The sequence below is a fragment of the Parasteatoda tepidariorum genome, chromosome 6 (genome assembly GCF_982258835.1).
Source record: "Parasteatoda tepidariorum strain Cologne lab strain chromosome 6, Ptep-v5.0, whole genome shotgun sequence".
NCBI classification, from domain to species: domain Eukaryota; kingdom Metazoa; phylum Arthropoda; class Arachnida; order Araneae; family Theridiidae; genus Parasteatoda; species Parasteatoda tepidariorum.
The window spans coordinates 76,507,098-76,528,782 of record NC_141760.1 but is presented as its reverse complement, the minus strand read 5'-3'; the positions used below and the strand labels follow the sequence as shown (position 1 = coordinate 76,528,782).

At 26.7% G+C, this 21,685-nt stretch overlaps 1 protein-coding gene across 2 annotated transcripts in view; it reads right to left on the bottom strand.

Annotated features, from left to right (window-relative positions):
* The window catches only part of LOC107452561 (uncharacterized), a 314,006-nt gene extending 293,684 nt beyond the window's left edge, over positions 1-20,322 (bottom strand). Inside the window, exon 1 of one of the 2 annotated variants that reach the window (XM_016069065.5) lies at positions 19,799-20,322. In XM_016069065.5, coding sequence (XP_015924551.1) covers positions 19,799-19,907 — 109 coding nt within the window. In that variant the 5' untranslated portion in view covers positions 19,908-20,322. The remainder of the gene's footprint in view (positions 1-19,798) is intronic. The other variant, XM_016069073.5, reaches the window with a different exon arrangement.
* Between the last annotated feature and the right edge of the window lie 1,363 nt (positions 20,323-21,685).

The following is a 21,685-nucleotide window of genomic DNA, read 5'->3' as shown; positions in this document are numbered from 1 at the left end:
ATTTTAATCACCCATTAAAGAATAGTACCTCTCGTAAAGACTAACTCAAATTCTGGAGTGACATAAGGATATCTTTGTATTGGCGGATTGTTCATTGAAGAATTTGATTAGCTGGTCATGATTAGGACATATATGGAAATGAAAAACTGTTATTGCTTACTTATGTCACATCAAAAAATAGTAACTTTAATTATGGCTCGAATATATAACATAAAAATATAAAAGATATTTCATCTTTCTAAAAATTAGGCAAAATACATCAATATTCAAATTATTAAAATTGCAGTTTAAAGTTTTATTTTAGTTTACATGATTAATTTTACCAATTGCCTTACAGCCTTATTTTGATTGGTGCGTTTTTTTTCCATAACTTAATGGTTATAAATAAGTATAAAGGAATTATTAAAGAATAATACAGTAAAAAAATATGAAGGCAATAGTAATTTTTCCCGTTAACTCAATTTTACGACATAAATAAAAATATGATGTACCATAATTTCTATGCAGTAATTTTTTACTGTAAAATTATTAAATCACTGTAATTAAATCAGGATTACTTTTAAAATTACGGTATATTTTAAGGTAAAAATAGATTTTAACAGTACTTTCAGTTTCACTTGAGTTGAAAATATTTACAGTGTACAACACAGTTTTTACAGTGTATATCCGATAAGGCAGCAATCAAAAATTAGCTTTTAAACTTCATAATAAAAAATTAAATTATTTTTCATAAAAATTTACCATAATCAAAATTAACTGAGGATTAATTTCAAAAATAATAAAAAAAAGGATACTTCTCGGACGAAAAAATGCTAGTTTCACTCAATTTATGATTTTTTAAGATATTTCTTCATCACCTTGTTTAAAATGTATAAGGAAATTAGAAGAAAGTGAATTCATTAAGCATTAACAAATAGAGTGAAGTGTTTTTTTATATTATTATTTTCGATATAAATGTTTAATGGAATTTTAAAACATGTGATTTCATGTAATGATTTCTAAATGTTGAAACAACTTCATAACTTTTAAAAATACGAAGAAAAAATTGCTAATCTAAAGAAAAAAGAAAATAAGTTTCTGTTGTTTTGATACTTTTAAGTATGTATATAAATACTACTCTCAAGCAAAATAAAAACCTTATTCTATTTATTTCGCTGAAACATGACAAACACGTCTTAACCAGACATTAGAATAAAATATATTAAATAAAATTTAAATTAAGAGGAATGGTTACAAAATCTAATTTTTCAAATCCCTTCCTTGCGGCAAAAATTAAATATACTTACTATACTAGGGTTATTTTGATGGAAAAATCTACAAATCCAATTTGTCACATTTTGCATCTGGGAATGAATTTTAGAAGTCTACTTAGGATAAATGCATTTTCCTAACTCATTTTATCAAGTTCAAACCGTCTGGATTTTAAACATTCAGTTGACGTTACAGTTAAAAATAGTAAATGGTTCTTTTTTCTCATTTTTTTCCGAAGTTTAACAATTTTATTTGAAACGTGTTTTGAATAAAAGTTATGAACTGTAAGTTAATTATTAAGAAATATTTGGTTTGAATTACATTGTATTTATACTCGTTCATTGTATTATATTACTAGTTCATACTCAAAATAATTAAATATTTTTACATTTAAAAAAATTGCATAGTAATTAAATTAGCTTTACAGCATAATACAAACATTTTCGTGCTAAAAAACATATTTCCTTTTCATAATATTTCTACTTGAAAACTTACACAACTGTTCAAAGAATACAAGATCTCAAATATCTTATTTAGTATCATATAGAGAGCAAATTTAAATATTGTACGAGAAAAAAAAGCTTAATATTAACCCTTTAAAATAAATAATTTTGACCAAAAATTTTTATACAACTGTGCACTGTAAATAAATTTCTCTATTATTATATTATGAAATATGGCTGTTAAAATTAAATGAAAAGAACTTGAAATTAATCGAATATGACTTAATCTGCTTATAAAAAAAGTAGGATAATGAATTAGCAAACTAATTTAGTTCGATCTTAAGATCTTATTGTATAAACTTTCATTCTAGTAAGAGAATGGCCCTCAGTTTGATTTACTAAAAGTACTGTATGGAAACCTAAACGCACTTAAAAAATCTTAATTTATCTAATTTAATTTTTTACTATGTTGATAATCATGAAATATGTGTAAAATATTGCTTCATTCGTTTCGATAAAAGTCGGAGAATGAATGACAAGTTTCATAGCATCTTAGTATAATTATATTTTAAAATCTTATTTTATGCCCTGACATCTGACTTAGGGAATGCCGACTAAGATGAAAATAATAAAATAAAATAAACGGATAAAAAAATTATTATAATTAAAATTGAGAAGGACGTTCTGGCATCGCCTCTAATAATTTTTAATTACAGTAAGAAAAGAAAATATCCGTGTTTAAACTATCGCCCACATTTAAAACCTGAACACAAGGTTTGCTATGTATTTCTCGTCAATGCATAATGATCATAAAAAAGCACTCATTTAATTTCTCCTATGCGTGTCTCATTATTGCCTCATTAGTTGTATGAAAATCTGAAAAGTTGCGGCATTCCCCTTGAGCTACACTCGTTCACACCTTCGGCATTTTAATGAAGAATCAGAAGTAAACCACGTCACCGCAGAAGACCATAATTGACCCCCAGAGACATGTTAATACTTGTCGAGAACATGCTAAAAGCGACAAACTTGGTCGTAGAGAAAACGCATTGGGAGTCATTTATTTCACGAGATGTTATTGGACAGATGGCATTTGAATTAACGAATGCACCAGCAGCTCAGTTTCTGATTGGTTCCTGGTTTTTGGATTTAAGAGTGTAATAATAACTTTAGCTGTTTAAATAATTTTCTATGTGAAAAAAATAAGATTTGCCTCTATCGGTTTTATCAACCTTTTCTTTTTGTGAATTCTATATTCTGTATTAGTACATTCAGTTTCCTCTATTAAATCTGATACATTAATCAAAGAAAATCTTAACACTGGCATATATTAAGATAGGCAGAAAGTATTGTTCTACTGACAATGAGAAAGCGAAAGCGAATAATGTACTTTCCGGCAGATTTGTGGATCTGCCCGCAGTTTTTATTCCTGGAGCTCAAAGCTTCTAAAATAAGATGTATTTATAGATAAAAAAAGTACCAAGCACGTTTTCCAATTTATGGTATTTATAATATTGCAGAATATAAGTGGGGGAAATTTTAAAATCATTACATCTAAACTGGTAAAATATTCTTTACTCAGTAAAACGGGGAAAGAGCTACAATTTAATAGATTATCGATATTTTAGGGAATCATATACTTAACCATTAAATAAATACTGAATTCCTGAGCTTTAAAATAAAATTTACAGATAAAAAATTTAGCTTTTTTCAGCCTTAAAAATTTTTTAAGGCTGCAATGTCTATCAGTAAATAAAATATTCAAATTTTTTTTTATTAAAACATAAAAAAAATTGTCTTATCTTTCTTTAATTTAAAACTATTTTCACCTTTTCCCGAGAGATTAACTAATTTTTAGGTTTTATTCATATTAAAAAAATCCTTTTTATAAGTGGATTCAGAGAAAACAGTAATTTTATAAAGAAATAAGATTTATTTCTTATTGCATGGTACATATTTCTAGAATAAAATTTAATTCCTCAATATTCTATTAAAAAATAGATTATGAAAAATATTTTCGAAACATTTTCATATTTTAAAGATTTTAATATGTACTTTAGAAGTTTTAAGAAAAATTAGGTATTACTTATAACAACTACATACATACATATATACGCTATTTTTTATTAAAAAAAGTTATATTATTTTATTTTACAATTGAATAAATACTTAACATCTTGTGTTTAAATATAAAAAAAGTCTTACAGAAATTTTTAGAAGGATAAATTTCCTAACTGTTTATCTATAATACCTACAATTTTAAAATTTATTTTTTGAAAGCGCTGGAAAAGCTCGATGAAAAGTATATTACTTTTGTAAAATGTAAAAGTACTTTGAAATTTCATACATATCCAGACTGCATGATGCCTTTTTTTTTTACTTAAAGAGGATAAAAGCAAATACGTTTCACAAAATGAATTCAGCGAAAAACTTAATTCTACTCGTACATTAAAATGTTTTGATGCATGGAAAATAATGCTACTTTAAAAAAATCTATCTTTTGCAATATGCAAGATCATTTTAAAAAGCATAATGGAAAAGAAAAATCCTTTTTTTTGTGCGATTCAAGAAGTACTTATGAAGTATTGAACAGTAAAGGAAAAATTATTTCGCTTTTAACAAAAGGGAGAAAAAAATTCAATTCTCGTAATTATTTATGCATTTTTACTAATATTTTAAGAATTCTACAATTCTTTTATTCAATTTATTTAAATGCTTTTAGGTTTTATCTTATTAATTTTTCGCTTATATTCCAGATGAAAAATGTCAACTTTGAACATTGACGAAATGTATAAATGCATAATATCAAATTGAATATGATTTATTCCATTATCAGGCTGTGACGAGTGTGTGGCTTAAATCCTATTCTTGGCCATTGATGGCGTCACTGAAAAAAAAAGAACAAGATTGTCTGCAATCAGAAATTGGAATGAATCGCAATTTTTTTGTTCAACTTATTCTTCTTAATCAATAATAATTATTTTTATATTTTCGTCAAAGTTTTTATAATTATATATGATTCTGGGATGTTTATTTTAGTTAAAGAATAAAATTGTTTAAAACCATATGTAGTTCATAGTTTCCATTGTTTGGGAGCATTTAAATGTCTTGAAATAATCAGAAATATGTCTATATAATTTAAAAAATTTAAAATTGTATTTCATTGTCTATCATGCCTTTAATTCTTATTTCTAAGACACGAAAATATTTATCAAGTAGAGTCTAATTGATTGTCGCATAAAAGTTAAGTTTTCCTTGGTATCAAAAACGTGCCTAAAATGAAATTGAGATTTTTTTATTAAACATTACTTTTAATCGGTAAATGCTGAGTAAGATGTTGCTTATTGTGCACTCCACCTAATATATTCTACTTTTCAAGGCATATAATTTAAATTAAGCTATGACATTATAAAATTAATAGTTTTCTTCTAAAAATTGGGAGGTTCATTTAAATTGTAACGAAAAATGTTACGGAATTTGAGATGCACCTGCATCAACTTTTACTACTACGATCACCGAAAAAACAGAAATCTTTGAAGAATCACCTATTTGCAGATAACGACATAATTGATGGAAGAAACATAAAATACATTAATAAACTAACTAACGATTTTAAATTCTCAAATCATTTTTTCAATGTCAAATAAAAGATTGCACGTGTTTGCTTAAAACAAAAGAATGCATTCGTATTTTCAAAATTTAAATATTGTGAAAAATGTATACAAAACTTCTGAACAAATTAAAGCATTTCAGATTCTGTGAAAGGCATCGGTGTAAATGATAATTTTTTTTATTTTTTTTTATGAAAAACTACTATATTAGATGACAAAGACTAAACGAAACTATATATCATCGAACAACGCATCATAATTCTATTTTTCTCCCTTTCATACAAACTTCTCATTAGTTTACATTTCAATCTATGTTAAAATTGCCATGACGAAGAAAATTTTAGAAAACTGTGTATAAGTTGTGGTGTAAGAGATCTCCGAATGATCCCCCTTCATGCGTTGTTGTTGTTGACGTGTTTAGGCAGGGGGGGGGGTGCGATTGTTCTTGTTTTCCAGTGGCGCCATCTATTGCCAAGAATTCAACTTCTGCCGCACATACACGTTTATAGGGCGGACCCATTCATACATCCATTCATTCATCCACAGATCGTAATTTTGACCTGAATCAGAGAGCGATCGATCTCCAATCCAGTACCCCCAGAGGTATTGATTTGTTATGGGAACATGGAGGACTTTTGCAACTCGACAGATTTAACGTGCATCAGTCACTTTACTTCACGGGGAGTCTTCAGCCGGCGGGGTTCGAACCCACAAACTCTCAGACATAGGCCCAACGCCCTACCGACCAGGCTATCCCAGCTCCGAATTATGCGTTGAGCAACCCAAGCCACTGTATGAAAGAACACTTTATTCCAGGTTAATATCAAATCATCCCCATGTTCATTAAAGGGTATAATTCAATACAAAAACCAATAATAGAAAGAGCTCACACCTAATTCACGCGTATTGACATTTTTCATGAATTATTTCAACCCCCTTAAATAATAACTTCAGATGTACAATTACTACATAACGGTAGATATAAAATTATGAGAAATAATTTTATCGAGAAAATGTCCCTTTAATTAAAGGAATTATGAGAGAAAAAGACGTGAAACGTATGGTAGTTTGTATAAAAATGTGATAGAATATTTTATAACTGTGGAAGAGACTTTGGAGATTGACTCTGCATTTACTCGAATCAAATATTTAAATCTGTTCGATGCACTTATTTACTTTGATTATTTTTTTTATGTAAAGCGCTGAAATAAATAACATCAAAATGATTTATTTATTTTAGGTTCGAATTTTTGCTGCGATTTAAGTGCCAATTTATTATTTGATGTGCTAATTTGAGAACCATTTAAGTTCTGATTTAAAAAGCATTTATGCTCCTACAAATATAAACAATACCCATTACTGTTAAGCTTTTCATTCCAAAAATACATTAAAATAAAAGACAGCAGTCTGTTCATAAAATTAACTGTAAAGTTTACGGCAGGAGCACTCTTTTACCTTTATGGTTCTAAAACCGCTTACAACTGGTAGGGTTAATAAACTACAACTAGAATGCAAAAATTCCAGTTAGAATTGAATAGTATAGAATTCTAGAATTCAAAACTACACAGTTTTTCAACCATTTACATCTAGCATGGTTTCAAAATTGCGAAAAAGATATTTAGCTGGACGTTGGAGCTAGGCTTTTTCTTAGTTGAGAGGCACTGTTGCTTAGTTGTGGTTAAGTTGAGCTTTATCAAATGGACCTTGGAATATGATTTAGTTAGTTTGTCTGTTCGTTCCCCCTATCTTAAGGAACTAGAATGTTTGGTGACGTATTTTCATCTACGAGTGAAGAAAAAGTATCCTATTCTAATAATTTAGAGTCACAAATTAAAAAATGCTAGGCACTGGAATCTCTTAATGTGTTAAGGAAATGAAGAAAATATTGCTTCATCAACACTGAACTCAAACCCCTGTTATGTCGGTAATTGTATTGGCAGATAATAGTTTTCGGCTGTTAAGTTGTAACCTTCTGCGAGGAACTAAATGGCTTCGTTAGAGGGTCTATTTGGTGCGATGAAATTCTGGTCTTTTAACAGTTTTAGGTGAAAGCAGTTAATAGATGGTTTTTCTCGCAGTTAAAAGTTTGAATACCATCTTAGTTATTTGTCTGCTGTGTTTTAATATGGTAACAGTTGAATAAATTTCTAACACTGATGTAACAAAATAAACAATACTGCTTTCTAATTAAATTAATAAAAAAAATTCACCTGCAAAAAAATAAGTAAATAAACTAATACACATCTAGTAAGACTAAACAAGCAAACTTTCTTAAAACTGAAGTTTATCTTTTAATGAAGTTTATATCCAGAAGAAAAAGCATTTCCCATAATTTTTCGGTGATTTAAGCTAATAAATTTTTCTTCGATTTCACAGCCACCGAAACTCAGTCAAGAAAATCAACAGTAGCGTTTCCTGTTAAATTCTAATTTATGCTTAATATTTCAATATGTGCCATAGCCTCAAAACATTAATTTAATGCCTGACGGAAATCTGGAAGGCATTATCATCCAGACAGGAAAACAAACATTAACGGTTCCTATTTTATTAGTGAGTATTTTAATGCCAAGCTGTGCATAATGCTTTCCTTTTTCCTATTCATTTAAACCTCGTTTCTCTCCCCTCAGTTAGGAGAGATAACATTTTTAATGGGTTTTTGCAAAAGAAGAATGAACTACATGATTTAGGTTTTCGAGAAAGCAAAATTGATTGATAAAGTTAGGAAGCTTCGAGCCATTATTGTATTACATTAAATTTACTCTAATTGCATGTTAAATTCTAAAGATTTTATTTCTAATGATATGCGTTTTCAATAAAAAAGTACGATTATTTCAAATTGGAATTATTTTCAATTAAATATATTTTCATTTAAGCCGATAGTGGAAAAACAAGCGAGTTTCTTTTTTTATTATTGAACTAACTGCCCTGATGTTTGTTTTACGACTTGAATATTGAATCAAACACGAATAGCATAATCTATGGTAGCATTAAATGCAGAACGTTTTCGAATAATATGTGTGAATAATTTATATTAATCAATGAAAAAACTTAGTGCTGAAATAAAAAGGATTAATTTTTTTTGAATTTGAAAATGAATTTTAAAATTTATTACATTAAAGTGAAGATTGTCCTATTGTCTTATGGTTGTAGTGCAATCTTTACAAAAAGTGATTTTTAATTGTTTTACTCAAAATTTTAAATACGAACATAGATATACGTCTTAAAGTTTCAAAATCTAAATAACTATAAAATTAATCGAAAAATAACGTTAATATCCGCAATTATTTATAAATTGTTGATTAATTGTATCTAGTCACAATTGCATTACATTAAATTTAATATAATTGCATCTTAAATTCCTAAGATTTTTTTTCTATTGATATGTACTTTTTGCAGTTTGATTTTATATAATTGATTTGATTTTATGAAAAATCAATAATCTTTTTTCTTGCTTAAACTTGAATCTTTGGACCCAACACTTTGAACCAAATGTTTATTCTAAGGTGAAATTAGTGAGCATCTGCGTTGATCGGAAGGTAATTCTAAGAATAAATTCATCGGTTGCTATATTAGAATCCAGCGTCTTTTAATGACACGTTCTCTTATTTGGAGATTTTTCTCTTGACTACAGTTGATGAAAGCTTTTATTATTTTTTGTCATTTGTCACCTGAACTAAAAACAAAAGTAAAGAATCATGTTTTCTTCCATTTATCTAAGAAAATGAAAAACAGGAGAGTGGATTGTTAAACACCACTTAATTGGAAAATTACTCCCCAATTTATCCGCCATGCAATTCAAACTAACGCTTTGCCAAACACTGGGGAATTTCACAGTGCCAACTGAGATTTGTATGCAACTCTAGATTTCCTCTATAGAAATTAAGCGGTTTAGATCCATCTATTCGTAATATAATAATTACCAAGTTAAATACTACTCTAATATTTTTACTTTATTTTATTTTGCATTAATATATTTTTTTTAAAATTTAGTAGCAATTGTTACAAAACTGAATTTTACTTAGCTCTCAATAACTAAAGCATCAAAACTGCGTTTTCTTCTGACGAACAGAATAATAACACTATTTTAGTTTAATATGGATCAAGTAATATTAACATGTTAATATTATAAATATATAATATTAATAAATACGTTTTAGTTACACAACATTAGATTGAACAAAATGCTAGAAAGAAGAACGCAATAATATATTATTCAGATTGAGGTTAAAGCAATTTTATCTCATTTATATAATGGGTTACTTCCATATCTAATAAAATAATTTGATGGTTAAATGCGTTTATAATCATTTAAAAAAACATCTTCGGTATTGAAGCTTAATCATAACTTTAAAATTTCGACTTACTGCAAAAACAAACTTAGCTTCGAATTGCTGAAAATTCTATTTCTAGTAAAGTCATTAAGTTCACTCTTTCACGGTCAATGGATTTTTGTCGTCATGACAACTAATGAATCATATGCGGATACAAAATAAACCAGTAACAAAACGTCTGTCCAAGAGAATTTGTACTTCAAGGTTCGGCAATCACGATATTGTATCTCATTCATCAAATTTGCGTACACATCGCATATATAATAAGGGAATGGCTTATTTGAAATCATTTTGGTTTATACTAGATTTGCTGATAGGGTGATATTGGTTTAGTAAATTCCGCACTATCTGCGGAAATTTAGTTTGATTATTTTGCTACATAATAATTTGCTAATTTAGTTTAAGAAGAAAAATAGGCAAATATGTATCTCATTGTAAAAGATAAAATGTTAAATTTACAGGAAAAAACTGTTAGCTGGTGTGTCCCATGATAAACCACTTATTTCTCAGTAAAATACCGTTGTTTAAAAATGAACGCCAGTTTTTAATCAGATAAGTACTGTTATTTTAGCAAAAAACTCTATTTTTTTTAAAAAAAATTAGCCAGTAACAAAACGTCTATCCAAAAGACTTTGTACATCAAGAATGGGCAATCACGATATTGTATCAAATTCATTAGATTTGCATACATATCACGAATAGAATATGGGAATGGCTTATTTGAAATAGTTTTAGTTTATATTAGATTTTCTGATAGGGTGGTACTGGATTTGTAAACTCTGCTTTTTCTGACGAAACATTATCTTGTAACATTACATAAATTATTTTCATTTTTGTAACATGCATTATTTCGTTACAAAATAATTTGCTAATTTAGTTTGAGAAGTTTTTTTTTCTCATACAGTTTGGTTAAGAATATAATTGGGTGAATTTGGTTAAGGGTATAATTTGGTTTTATATAACTTTACTCCTATAGATTAGTAAAACTTCAGAATTCGATTTGGAGCACATAATCTCAGGGCATGAAAACATGTATATTAAAATTAAACATGGACAGTTTTAATAAGGGTTTCAGTTAATAATTAGATGGATAGGATTAAGCGGATGATTATGTGATTTATGTAATATTTTTCAAAAGTTTTTTTTAACATTTAAAATTTTACAAAGTTAGCTGCGCGGTACATAAAGCGGCATGTTTATTGCCTATTTGTATAAAAATAATGAAAACTATATCCTAGAAAAAAAATTTAGTTTTTTTCGTAAGTAAAAAGAAGATTATATATAAAAAGAAGATTATATATAAAAAGAAGTTAGATATTATAAGTAAAAATAAGATGGTTGCATTTTGAAAAATATATCAATGATCGGACATCAACTTTTAAAGACCTAATATCTAATTATGTATTAAAAGAAGAACATTAAAATTACCTTTTCTGATCTTTTGAGGAATATCTTGCTTATTTTCCGGCAGGATAGTCATACAATATTATTAATAATAATTATACATTGTTTTTAACTGTAATTAACTAATTTAGATACTCAGGTCGAAAACGTTAATATACGTTAATTTCTATTTCTAATCTCTTATTTTCAGTCTTAATAGTTTGTGTATTGTGATGTACTTTACTATTTGATTCATTTTGTTATTTCATTGATAGAAAACTTAATTTCCGTTATATGTTCAAATTTCTTATAATTATAAGTATCATAGTGTAATGACATAGTTTACAGGGCATTGTGTATTATGACTTTGGCTACGTCAAACATTTGTGGAAGAGCATAAGTTTCTCCGAAATTTGAATTAATAATGAAAAAAAATATTGTATTTACAAAATAAGATTAAAAATAATAAAATCAACCATTTATGAAATAAAATTATTTTTAATTTACACGTAAATAAACATTTTGTTTGTAAATAAATAAATAATTCAATTCAATTGAAATTCTTTGTTTTAAAATAAAGGCATAGTATAGGTAAGGTAATGTTAAAAAATATAGTATAGGTAATGGTAAAAGAGTAGTATAGGTAGTGGTAAAAAATATTTATGTTGGAGAATTTCTGCTAGGGATTTTTGCTCTCAAAAAAGTTTTTTTTTTTATAAAGTAAAACATTGAGCTTTTGAATGACCTTTAAAATGTTTACTTCTTCTTTTTTAATTCCTCCATGTCACTTTAAGCTTAAGGCTTAACCCGAATTTTAATTAGTTTTAAGGAGATATTCACAAATGACTCTTGTCCTCACGTCTTTCTAATTAAAAAAATAGCTATCCATGAGTGTGTATGCAATAAGCTTTGTTCTGTATAGTTTTGATGTATTTAAACGTGCAGCAGTTTTCGACTAAAATAAGTAAAAGCACATTTTATGAAAATAAAAGTTATTAACCAAACTGTTTTGAGCATTTCATAAAGGAAAATAATAGTAAAATATACTTCATTTCTCCATAAAGTTCCAGATATATCAGATCACAACACAACCGAAGCTGTGTAATAAAAGTTTTATCCTGTAAATAATTACCAATTTCAGGTTTGAGATAATGCTATTAGTTATGTACCATGCGATACAAATGCTATTAGTTATGTAATTGAGATATTCTGTTAGTTTTGTAGATAATGATATTAGTAAGCTTGAGATAATTCTAATAAATTCCCCATAATATCTTTACATTCCATTAAATTCAAGTAGAATGCAGAAAAATAAAAAAATCATTTTAATTTTTGGATAAAGTCGTTATAAAACAAAATAGAAGAAAATATCTTTTAAACTGTTTTTGTACAAAATTGTGAAATTTTGGTGAGAAAGTGAAAATATAATTATGCGTTTTATATTATTACCATATTTTGTGTTACATACTACATTTTTATCTAGTAATTCAGAATTTCTCTTAAAGTGTCGTCTTATTATAAAGAAAAAGATCGAAAAATATAAATTAATTTTTAAAATAAATTCAGAAAACTGTATCAACAGCTACTGTTGGTTGGAATAATAGCTATTTAAATGTATGTGACTTTTTATTTACTGGTATTCCCAAAATAATCGTGAAAATTAGAAACAATTTTACATGAAAATGATTACTTAAATTACTTTCCGTGACATAAGTTATTTTAACGAAGCTTAACTGAAAAGAAGGAAAGTTTAAAACGATAAATAAAAAAAAATTGCTGGTCTAACACCACACCCAATATTTTGTACAGATTTGACATAAATAAGAAGTGATTTCTATTTTAGTTTTCTAACAATGCAAGCAACTTAAATTAGCTTAACCAGATTCATAAGAATATAATTAGGAATTTTAAGCACATGTTTAAATTTGCATGTTTACATTTATGGTGGCAAATGATAAATGGAATCATGCTTTAAAATATATGAAACATTTCAAATTTAATTATTTGCTCGATACTTTTGTAAGAAATTAATTTCATGTTAAAACTTAAATTTCAAGCAATTCATTTCTCGAAAGAAAATATCTGAACTTGATATAAACAAATTAATCTTTAACTATATCAAATTTTTTCTAAATTTTTCTATAGTTGGTTTTATACAGGGGAATGAAATGTTCTTTATGAAATGTTGGAGTTGATAGATACCATATATTAATTTACGTCACTGTTTTTTTTAACAAGTGGTACCATCTTGTTATATATAAGACTAGTATTAGACTTTTATTGACATACAGGACATATTATAAAAGCTTATGATATATGAAAGATGTCTGTTCACTATTCAATTACTGACAGTTCGTAATTAAACAAAATGAGTACTAAGATGTAAGATTAGTGAAAAAAACCGTGATACTGTGAAATATCAATAAATTGCAATAACACTTCTCTAAATAACCTTTGTTCTTTATTTGGTCGTAGTTAGCTTTCGTAAATAATGTGTTAAAATAAGATTATTTAAATGCATCGACAAGGGAAATTTAGAAAAAAAAACACATCTATATAAACAGTTTTTTGGATCTTTTAATATTTCGTCAAATTATTCAATGTATAAATAATGCTTAGCAAAGGATATTAATAATATCCAAATAGCAATGGTATCTTCTATATGTGGTATATCTAAATATTAGTTTCCTCTAATGATAATTTTTTTATGTTGGTGTTTCTATATTGGTATTTCCCATATTGATATTTATATATTGGTATTGTCTAGATTGTTATTTTTTATATGAACATACCTATATGACATACATAAATCTTTTATCTTCTTAAAGTTAGCTAAATAATGTATTTAATGATTTGAAAATTATAATAATTTATATTGATAATTTTTTTAAACAACGAGGAAGCTAGTTTAAAAAGAGCAACTGCATTGGAATTTAAGGAAATATTGATAACTAGGAGGCTTCGCCACCTGCTCACTGGCGCTCACCAACCCCCGGAACTGCTTTCATACTTCATTTCGGATTGCTTAGCAATCCAATGCTCGCTTTGCTCGCTCATTGGATACGTTCTTAACGTCTAGTTTTTGTATACTTTTTTGAATACTGAAGTTCCGAAAACTTTTCACTGTAGAAAATTCTAAACCTGTACATTTCAATATTAATTTGAAATTGCAAACAGTTCACATATTTTGTTTAATCACACTATTGTAAATTTCAGTTGTTGAGAAAAGTAACTGTTGTAAGTTTTGTTTTAAAGTCTTTCCCACCAGAGGGCTAAAGCGATGTGTTGTAAAACAATATGAAATAGTAGTCTGCCGCCGGATGTAAAGCATCAGCTTTGATGAAGATAATTTTGTATTTTTAATTCTCTGAAGGGCGCCACCTTAATAATATGGAATTTGTAAAATAAATGTATATATTTTTGATGGTTGATGAAGACCATCATTTTGTGTTTTCATCAGTGTTCAGAAGCAGAACAACTATAAGTCTTTTATTTTATCACAAAAATATAAAATGTATAAAAAACAAAGAAAAGAGTAAGAAAATGAGTATAGTCATAGAAAAAGTTAAAATTATAATATAGTATTTGTCAGTTAAAATAAAATTTTTTGTTTAAGTCATTGCTAACAATTCAAATTTTTCTGAGGCAACTCTTAACCTCTAAATATTATTTTTTTTTATGTACACATTTCTAAATGTCAGTATTCAACCACAAAACAACTTAAAGTCCTCAAATTTAGCATGAAGTTGTAAAATGTATATATATATATATATATATATATATATATATATATATATATATATATATATATATATATATATATATATATATATATATATATATATATATATATATATATATATATATATATATATATATATATATATATATATATATATATATATATATATTCAGAGAGAACAAGATTATATTACTACTTTTTAAATTTGTGATAAGTCAAATATTTTATTTTAATCTTTAAAAATAAGTTAAAATATAAAAAATTTTCTGTGGTTTTTAATTAATTACTTTTTGAAAATTTACTTAATATGAAAAATAACTTAAAATTAAATATATTGCTCATCATTAGTAAGAATTAAAAAGATATATCATATACTTACGTTGTTAAACTACGCGTAGGTCATAAGCCATTATTTTTTAAAATTATTATTAACAGCATAGAGTTGCGCTTTTAATAAAAATGCAAAGAAAATAACTTCAAACACTGAATAAAGTACAAAGGTGTCCATGTAAAAGGATTTGGATAAAACATGCAGGTAAATAAAAGTGATTTATTTCAGAGAAACACGAAAAGGTCACACAAAAAAATACACAATTAGTAACTAACGCCACACAAATCAATCAACTCGCTGAAAAACAATTCTTCAGCAAACCCTCAATATCGCCCACTATTCACTAACCCTCACTATTCGCCCGCACTATCTTTTAGTGAACTGTTTAGCGCTATTTTGCTTATAGAAATAAATAGAAAAAAGTAATCGATATTGTTCATAGTACAATGCAATAATACCACCAATACTTTTATGTAAAAAAAAAGATATGCTGATCCATTTTGAACACTATCTTTATATGCAATAACAATCACAACATTGGACATATGGGAGAGGAATTAGAAATTTTAAGAATGGGATAGTTCAATTCAAATAATTCACTCATATGAGTGTATAGACGAGTGCATTTCAAAACAGGTAACACAATCAACGAAAGGTTAACACCTTGCGCATGGAAAGGAAGAGAACATAATGGAAAAAGATTGTAAAAAGACCTTGACTCACAAAAGGATGTCGTGTCAATAAAGAATTGAAGGAATGAATTCCCAATTCAAATTTCTTTATGGTCCCATCAAAACAATTTTATGGTTTATGCTGGTTTCAGTACTATTCAGTATGGCCTATATCACTTAATAGTAACCATCCTCCTACATTTCCCATAACGCGTTCATGCTTTTTATACGCCAACAAACTTCCGTTATTCCATGAAGGAAAATTGTACTTTAGCATACTATGATGGTTAACCATCAAGACAAGTTTGATTCTAATAGACCAGCAGTCCATGATGATCCGTGATGGTTCCAACTATTCATTTCCTTGATGGTTTATTGGGAACTCTAGTTGGTTCTCAGGAACATAAATTCAAAAATTTGTTTTTTTTTATGCTGAACCATCAAAAATCAGATCGAATTCATACATTGGAGTGATGGTGGTTCATGATCGTTCCAACGTTTGATTTCTAAGAAACTATTATGGAAATGTTTGACGGTTCAACCTGAACAAACCATCAAAACAAGTTGCAAAACGCGGTTACTTATTTTCATTGATCAGACAATTTCAAATTTATTTCTATATTTTCTTTGTCATGTGTTCGTAAAATTAAAATTTTGCATTATGGAAGCTTATAATTAAGAATAGTAATAAATATTATATTCAAATTACTCTTTAATCAGGAAATAAATCTCTCTTTATAATATTTTCTGAATATGACCACTTTGTATTGCGAAAAATGTTCAAAGAGAAATTAATTTATCATTAAAAATTTGAATAATTATCTTTGAAAAGACTCTTTTCAAATTGTTTATGTTAAAATTAAACGTAAAAAAATATCCATATTTCCTCAATAAAATTATATTACGGAAACAAGTAATACTGTGCAAATGAATATACTTCTCAAATAACATCACGGTTCACATAATTAGGAAGGCTAGAAATAATATTGTAATTTTCAATTCATACTTAAACTATGCTTAATTTTGAACATATCATGCTGACATGAAACACTAACATGCAATAAAAAGGGCAAACAATAAAATAACTTTCTGGAATAAAATTTAAATAACGATTATCATATCATATCACGAAAGTTATCACATCATATCGGAAAGATTATCATTTCATATCTTAAAGATCATCATATAAAATCATTTTTGTTATTTTTTCACACTACCGAAAAAAGTGCTAATTAATTATAAAAGTAAAGCTAATTAATTATTCACGTAAATTGAAAAAAAAATGATGGAGCTTTAATTTTTTTTCACATGACACCAATATCATTTTATGCACATTTAGGAAAATGATTATTCTTTAATAAAGTTTATCATCTTAATAGTTCATAGTTCTTAAATATGCTATATCAAAATTATAAGCAAAAATAAGGAAATGAAAAAAATAAAAAACGAATAAAATTTTAAATTTATAAATTTTTAATTTCAGCTATCAATACATTTGACAAAAACACTTTACTAGTCAAATTAAAATACACTTAAAAAATTTGTTGTAGCGACTTAAATAAATAAAGCATATGGTAGTGGAACACTAGATCTATAAAGAGTATTATACCTAATTTTTTAATATTCACGTCTTTCGGCTTCGAAAATGTAAAATATTTGAGTACCTGTATTTTTTTTTAATATAAATTACTATTAACTATATTTTTGCATTATAAATAACTATTAACTATATTTTTTTAATATAAATAACTTAAATTTTATTTTTGGTATAGTTAAATGAAAATCACGTTTTTATTTAATAAAGAAATTTTTTTTTCCTGAAAAAAATTTCTAAGCACCGATGTAATAGCACCGTTTATAACCAGTTGATAACAATTTAATGTTAATAAATTGTTATCAACTAAATAAAAAAAGGATAAAAAGTACTCCATTAAAAATAGCATCATTCAGTTTCTGTTGCATAATAACGTACGCAGGATGTGAAAGGAAATTACAGAGTACAACAAGGTTAAGAGAGGTTCTACTAAAATGGGAGAAGGAACCTCTAGATTGTTCTCTATCCTCTACTTGCCTACCCTAATTTACTTTCCTATAACTTGTTGTAATTTTCTTCCGGATCACTGTGTATCTATCTGTCATTCCGTATTTAAACACTTATTTTTTTTTAATAATTCCAAAATAATATTAGGTATGTTTATGTGGTATTTACTGTTTTTTTTTTTACATGTTCCTTTGTTTTTCTTGTTTGTTGCTACTTTAAGTCAGATAAAAAAAATTTCAGAGATTAGGTGAACAAATTTTATCATTTTCTCTTTTAAATGTGTTGGGAGATGTATTTGTTTCTTATTGAGATATACTAAGATGTACCGATATAATAAATTTATGCGATTGATAATTTGAAAAGGTTTTTGTTTCCATTCGAGGAAATAATTATTTCATTTAATCAAGCTGATTGTATATGTAAATAAATGTTGCAAAATTTATAAATTGATATTCTAGTTACTGAAAATAATATAGTAATTAGAAGATATATACTAGTTAAACTACAAATTACGAAATATTAAAAATAAAAATATAATTAAGATGAAAATATTGAAGCTTTTGTATTAGAACATATTATATAGCTTAGATATTTATTGATTTATTTTAATAAGGAACGTAGGAATAAGCACATGAGATGCCACCCATATCAAACGTCTATTAGTGTGTTTCAAAAAATTATTTAAAAGAAAATGAAATATATAATTTATTTCAATGATAACAATACGATCAATACGGGTCCCAAGAATACATTAATATGGAAAATATTTATGGCTATTACAATTGTCTTTTTCTTAAAAATTGTTTTGTTGTAATTTAGGAGATTTTATAGCTTGTAGCTTGATGGTTTTTTAAAACATTTGCACCACGCACTTTTTCTACCTAAGCCTCATAGAAAAATATAAGCCTCACAGACACACTGATAAAACAATGGCCAAAAATAATTAGGTTCGGTAAATTTTATTGTGTTTCTGGCTGTATGGCAACATTAAAAAAATCAAACCGAAGCCTTTTGCTAGTGGTTTTTCATAAAAAAAAAATATGGTTTTATGATAAGCAATAAAATGTGCTGAAATTGAGTTTTATACCTTAGAAAATGGCATAAAAACCATTTATTTTGTAAAATTAGGTTTTTGGTTTTGTATTTTTGCTAAATGTGGGGTAATAAGAACTATAATTTTGAAACTAAAATTTCCGGTGAACCGTTACCAAATAAACAAACAAATTACTTAATGACTGGCTTAATTACCTTAAAATTTGGTTTTACATACCAGATTTCTTTTTAGAAATGTCATTATCATGCAGTGTGATATTTTCATAAAAATTTTTTTTCTCAGTGTGAATTATTGAATTTAAATAAACCGAGACGAGTTATTTAGGAATTTCAATGGAATAAAACAAACTGGTTAGCTTAATGAGAAAAAATACACATAGCTAAATTCCATTATAAAATCTGTAGCGACATTTTCCTGTCATGCATTATTTTTATTTTTTTATTGTAAAGTAAACAAAGAAATAAAATAAATCGAGATTTACAGTTCAGGAAGAAGATATTTTACCCATTACCTGTATTTGGCGTAATATTATACAATATTATCTTTCGTAATCCATACATACTTTGGTTGTAATAAACAGAATTATGTTTTTTTAAACAGGAAATGCCAAACAGTATTGTAATTTTACTAGATTGTTTTTCTCAACAAAGGCAAACAAATATTTAGTGACTAAACTATGCATTTTTCCCTTTTTTTAAGCTATAAAGTCTTCCCCAAATTTGCATTAAAAATGTAAAAATATAGTTGCCCATTAAATAATGGCTCAAATTTTTATAATCAATTCAAATATTTAAAGTTTTATCCTTTCTAAAAATTAATTATTCATGAGGCAATGATCTTGTACTAATCACAAGTCACAATGAAAAAATATTAAAGCATCTAAAATTTTAAAGAAATTTCACTTTAACCTTCAACGAACTCATATCATAGAACGTCTTACCTGAAAGATTAGTACTCCAACTCATGAGCACCTCATGAGGGTTGATGATTGTTATGATCATCAAACAAAGCGCTGCGTGAAAATTTCTTCTAAATATTGTTTGGCACATAATTAATCTCTTAAAAATCAAACAAATAAAATCCAGGCAATAAAAGCGACAAAGTCACCGAGATTCCAATGAAATGCAAGCTTAACACTTGCAACGGAAAAGTTTAAAGTAACTTTTCCCAGATCATTTTAATGCATTGTTTGAGAATGTTTATACTCCTTTATCATTAGTCCCACTCACAAAAATAAAGTAAGAGGTAAAGTAACTCGAACTTTTAGTCCAACTTAGTTCCGTTAGCACACTTTACAATAGAATAAGCACAGGATAAAGAAACTGCTGTATTTTATTTTATTTTTTTCAGCTGATTACTTCTTTCGGGGAAAGTATCGGGAAAAGCAGGGGATCCTGAAACCTGCCGATGACTCTACTCTCGATAGCAGGTTCTGCGGCGATTCCGGTACGACCGCAAAGTCCCTGCACCAGCGCCCCCTAGAATTCGAAGGAATGGATTGAAGGAAACGACAAAAAGGCTTCGATACATTTCAAATTATTTATGGATGAAATAAAAAATCAGATTTATGCATTTTGTTAAATGTTTTGTTTTATTTCATTTCCTTAAAAAAAATATCGGTTTTGTGTTAAGCATTTTAAAGACATTTAATACTTTTCATTATCCACTTGTTTTATAAAAACTTTCATTTTTGTTTTCATATTTATCGAAACAAGTTTCAATTCTTTTAAGAATTATCTCGAAATCAATACTGTTAAGGATAAAATTTATAAAATTTTATTATTTTCGATTGGGTGTTAGATATTGTACTATCAAAATGTCATTGTACCAATCACCTGATTCAAATACAGTTTAAAAATCAATCAATTAATATTTTTTTTTGAAAATGTGATTTAAATTTACAAAAAAGAACTGTTTTATATTTTATTCAATTTATATGAAGTATTTAAATATCTGAGGAAAAATTATTTTCAGTTTCTTTTGTATCCTTAAAGTATTATATTATTTCATCCAGATTATTTATCATAATTTTGAATTGAAAATATATCATTATATAAAACTGCATATATATAATTTTAGCATGAAAATATTTCATTTTTATATAATATTTTCTTTAAAAAATTAATTAGAATATTTGTGCTTGCATAAATAAATAAAACATTATCAATTGTGACAGCAATCTTAAAAATCTCCAAACATGTTTGAAATTTCCTTTTCGGATAAAGAAACGTATATTTGAAATTAAAAATATGAATAATGTGTGTTCATTGCATTATATTATAGTTGCATTGACAAATTTATTTTATTTTGTTTGTACAAAATACTGACGAAAGAGAATGCGAAGTGCGAAATTAACAACATTTTAAAATATATCAGTTGATTGCCGTACACGAACTGTTCTCCGTTTAAAAGCAAAAATACATTCTACACAACATTGATTTAAGTGTATTTTATGCATTAATGATTTCCATACTAATCTTACGCACAAAACAACAATACTAATTACAAATGAAATGTTTCACATTGTAATAGCATTTATTATAAATATATATATAACATGATGTATTATCTAACATTATGTATATAATAAAATTAATTATCATTGAACATTATTTCTGTAGTAAGTGTTAACATCACAGCATATTTTATGGTCAAAAGTGGTGCGTATTTAGTCTGGGATGCTACTTTTTTAAAGGTTATGTTAAAAAAATAATGTATACTTCTGAAGCATAACTAAATTTTTGAAATAAGTTTCTGGCAGAACGATATTCTATATTTATACTATTTAGAATAATCACTTTTATAATTTTAAGCAGGAAACTGTATG